At 48.0% G+C, this 4,181-nt stretch overlaps 1 protein-coding gene across 1 annotated transcript; it reads right to left on the bottom strand.

The window, feature by feature from the left end:
* Window positions 1-1,089: 1,089 nt before the first annotated feature.
* LOC134028532 (potassium voltage-gated channel subfamily D member 3-like) lies at window positions 1,090-3,233 on the bottom strand. Its single transcript, XM_062472151.1, has 2 exons — window positions 2,914-3,233; window positions 1,090-2,272 (listed from the first exon to the last, which is right to left on the bottom strand). Exon 2 carries the CDS (start codon window positions 2,194-2,196, stop codon window positions 1,090-1,092), a length of 1,107 nt encoding a protein of 368 aa, XP_062328135.1. The 5' UTR covers window positions 2,197-2,272; window positions 2,914-3,233.
* Window positions 3,234-4,181: the final 948 nt, after the last annotated feature.

Here is a 4,181-nt window from a genome sequence, read left to right as displayed (position 1 = left end):
GTACGCTTTGGAAAAAAGCTATATGAATAAAATATGAAATGTAATGTCTAATCTACACGGTCAGACAATACCAGAGGTAATCCTCAGGGCCTGTGCAAGTCTACCATGTGAAACTCCCCTCTGATTCACTCTTCCCTCAGCCTGTTTCCTGGTGAAAACATTCTCAATCCTTCTTCTTCTCTAACCCATTGCTGCAGCTTCTTCTTCTTCTGGTCCGGAGGCTGTCTGTTCTGTGATGTATTCATGAGTGGGTTCAGATCTAAACACTGAGTGTCCATAACCGCTGAGACACGTGAAGCACCTGTTACATTTGCTAAACACTTGGGCAATCATACACACTCGCATTTAAACACACACAAGCACACACACACATCATGAAGACACACACACGCAAGCGCACCCACACACATAATGAACACACACGCACACGCAGCACACACACACACACAAACAAAAGACTCCCTCACCCACCCACCCACACACACACTACACTCTCTGGCAGCACCTACATTTAGCAGTCATGTCCTTATTCGGCCTGTGTTCAGCAAGCCCAACGCTGGATGTCATTAGAGTTTATGCTGCTGTATAAAATGTCTCTCTCTGGTCCATTACTCAGTCCCAGCTTAAGAGGAAGAGAGGATATTTCAACAGCAGGCCCAGGCCTAATACATCTTCTGTCCTTTTCACTTAAAATCGCAAATGGTTGGTTAATACAAGTAAAAGCACTACGAAGCTGCCCCATGTACCGCAGTAAAGCATGCTATCGCTTATAGTCCCTTCAAAGATACACAAACACAGTTTCCCGGGGCGCTGAGTTTGAACCTGTTCCTTTCAGGAAGTGACCTGTTGCCTGGGAGGTGATGGAGCTGAAAACTGCTCCGTCTCATTGGAGGACAAAGACAAATGACAGGCGACCGACGATGATGTCATTTAGAACTCTCACACATCCTTAGATTCTTTGGAACCTTCTTCTCTATGGTATAACACAGACCCCGATAATGGAACTGCAAACCAAACGACGTCCTAACTACTTGTACATGTACAGCATAGGTGGGGTTAAACATCAGCTATTTAGCCCTCGGGGGAGACTCACCCTAGCGTTGTCATGGTCACAATGGTGTACCAGAAGGAGGCCGGGATGCTGGTGAACTTGCTAGAGCTGGAGCCCTTCTCGGCGTAGAACATGACGGTGGCGAAGATGATGATGGCCATGGTGAGGGAGAAGAGCAGGAAGCCCAGCTCCGAGGCACAGCTCTTCAGCGTGTAACCTAAGATACGCAGGCCCTGCGAGTGACGGGAGAACTTGAAGATGCGGAAGACCCGGAACACCCTCAGCGTGACGAAGGCTCCGCTCACGTCCTCGTTGTTGGTCATCACCAGGCCGATGTAGTATGGCAAGATGGCCACCACGTCGATGATGCTCATAACCGATCGCATGAACCGGTACCGGCTGGGCGCGGCGAACAGCCGCATCAGGTACTCCACGGTGAAGATCATGACGCAGGCGGTGTCCATGCAGAAGAACGCCACCGTGTAGCGCTCGCCGCACGGCATGTCCTTCTGGCTGGGCGTGGCCCCGCAGGGCACCGTCTCCACTACGTTGGTGATGACGGAGATGGCGATGAAGAAGCCGGTGACGTAGTAGAACACCAGCGCCATGGTGGAGGTGTGGGGGTTCTCGAAGGCCCGCCACATCGTCTCCCGCACCGTCATGTTGGGGGGCTTCGCGTCCTTGTTGTCCTCCTGGTCGTCCTGGAGACGCTCTGCGTTCTCCCGCTTCCGGTCCTTGTACTCTTCGTAGCAACAGTCGCCGATGATCTCCGGGATGATGCCGAAGAAGGCCAGCTCCTCGTCGTACGCCTGGATGCACTCGCACCGCGGGTAGTGCAGCTTCCCCGTCCGGTAGAAGTTCAGGACGCTCCGGAAGGCGTCGGGGTCGCGGTCGAAGAAGTATTCGTTGGCGTGTTCGTCGTAGAAGAAGTCTTTCTCGGAGCTGCCCAGCAGGGTGTCCGGGAAGCGGTCCAACGTGCTTCTCCACGTCTGGAAGTGGCGCCCGCTCACGTTCAGGACGATCATCTCGTCCTGACGCTTGCTGCGGTCTCCCGGGGCGACGGGCATGGGGCAGTTGGCCACTGGCATCCAGCCAATAGCTGCAGCCCTCGCAAAGGGAAGCCATGCTGCCACTCCTGCTGCCATGGTAACGCACACACACACACCGGTTGCAGGTTGCCCTGCTGCTTCAGTCTCTGCTGGGCTGGGACTCAACTGTCATCTGGAACATTTAAATATACGTTATTAGTTATTAATTAACTATCCTTACATCTACAGAAACAGCTGTTCATGATAAGGTAGATACAGAAAAGGAGATGCTTTAAAAGTGTTTACTATAAGTGAGGGAGAACTGCTGAACTTGACGTTTTTTGTTTAGTATTGAGAATTAAATAGGCTGGTTAAACTAGTCCAAGATAGATGTAATGGAAATATGGGTGGATATATTCTCTTCTTAGCACTAAAAACACCTGAAGAATTGAATATAATTTTCTGAAGATTTGTCATGTTAACACAACACTGCTACTGCACATAAAAATCCATAATACGCAGCACAGTCTCAAATGAAACCTGTTGAATCCGTAACACCCGACACGAACAATCAATATAATTATAAATATTTAAATACACTATCTGCAGCTTGAAACGTGTTTGAAACTACAAAGTATAGCTGCAATCCACTAAAAATTATTCCAACAGTGCAACCCCGTATATCTGTCATCTATGCACTCGTGTTAACGCTGTCTTTAGGAACAGTGTAAGAATCAAGCAACGTAAAGCCTCATCTAAACACGAACAGATTAGACATAACCTACCATAGTTCACAAAAGGAATGCACTGTTCTTCTACTATATCAAAGCTCACCTCCAAACACGGAAAGACAGTAATGATCTTTTCCACAGATGCCACAGGAATATAACTCCTTAAGTCGAGTGCGCACCGCGAGGAGAAAAAAAGACCTTTATTCGGAACGGTGAAAGAAGCGGAGAGTAACATCGGAGAGAACTGCTAGTGATGTCGGTAACGGGACTAAAACGAGACACGGATATGTATCTGTAATTAACTAAAAGTTGTATCTTTGTTTTCCACAAATGGATCTAGCGGTTCCAGCAGGGCGGTTGACCGAGATCCATTTAGGCTACACCTCCACCGGGGTGTAACGGTCACACCTCACCGTCGCGCATGCTTCGGTTGCAAGTGCGTGATGGACAAGAACGAGGAGCTTTTCTCTTTCTGTCTGGAGCGCGCGCTCGTCAGCTCTCCTTCGCCGTGCGTTCAGTCAGTTTTTCATACAGTAGTACAGGTACCTACTAGGTATGCACGCTGTGTCCATTCGACTACATAAACCAGTTATGACCAGTAGTTATACGCCAATACAACCTCAAACCTCATCCTGTCATGGGTTTTGAGATTTAACGGTCGAATACCAGCCTCCAACTAGAAACTAAATTATACAAGTTCTCTCTCATCCACCGGTCTTTGTATGCACACGATCAGCCAATTAGAGCCATTTATGAATATAGGGGAGTTATGGTTTAAATGAGCGGAGTAACACAGCGGTCCCTGGCCTAATTAATTGTGACCAACATAACAAAAAGAAAGACGAGGAACGAATTTTCAAAAAAGATTTGGAACTGAATGAAACAGAATATTTGATCATACTGTAGCTTCACTCTCAAGGGTTGTGTGTGTGTGTATGTGTGTGTGTGTATGTGTGTGTGTAGCCTATGTGTGTGTGTGTGTGGGGGGGGGGGGTCGGCGGGTGGCGGGGGAGGGGGATTGAGAGAGGGAGAATACTGTAACTGTGTAACTATGGCAACCCTCATTCAAAATACAGCACCGTTTGAGGAAACTTGATTATCCTGTCTTATGCTCGTGTAAACAGACGGGATCCTAAATCCTCTATAGAACAGCTGTCGCGTTTAATTGTACTTTAGGATGATGACAAAAGAGTCGGCTATTAGCCTATAACTAAAATATATTTTATTTTATTGAATCTGACTGGCCGCTTAGTGAATACAATAATAGTGCCCTGATATTTGTATTCGTGCACTGTCGGTGTTGCTGAGACCGCCACTGTTAGGCTAGTACTGACTGAATAGCTACCCTGCTGGTAGGTGAAATGTGGAAAG

This window comes from Osmerus eperlanus, chromosome 1, assembly GCF_963692335.1.
Source record: "Osmerus eperlanus chromosome 1, fOsmEpe2.1, whole genome shotgun sequence".
Lineage (NCBI taxonomy): Eukaryota > Metazoa > Chordata > Actinopteri > Osmeriformes > Osmeridae > Osmerus > Osmerus eperlanus.
The sequence above is the reverse complement of the archived record's forward strand: the minus strand, read 5'-3'. Positions and strand labels throughout refer to the sequence as shown.

Bases quoted from the DNA above. Each gene is read 5' to 3' on its own strand.
- LOC134028532 (XM_062472151.1), bottom strand. From the start codon at position 2,196: ATGGCAGCAGGAGTGGCAGCATGGCTTCCCTTTGCGAGGGCTGCAGCT.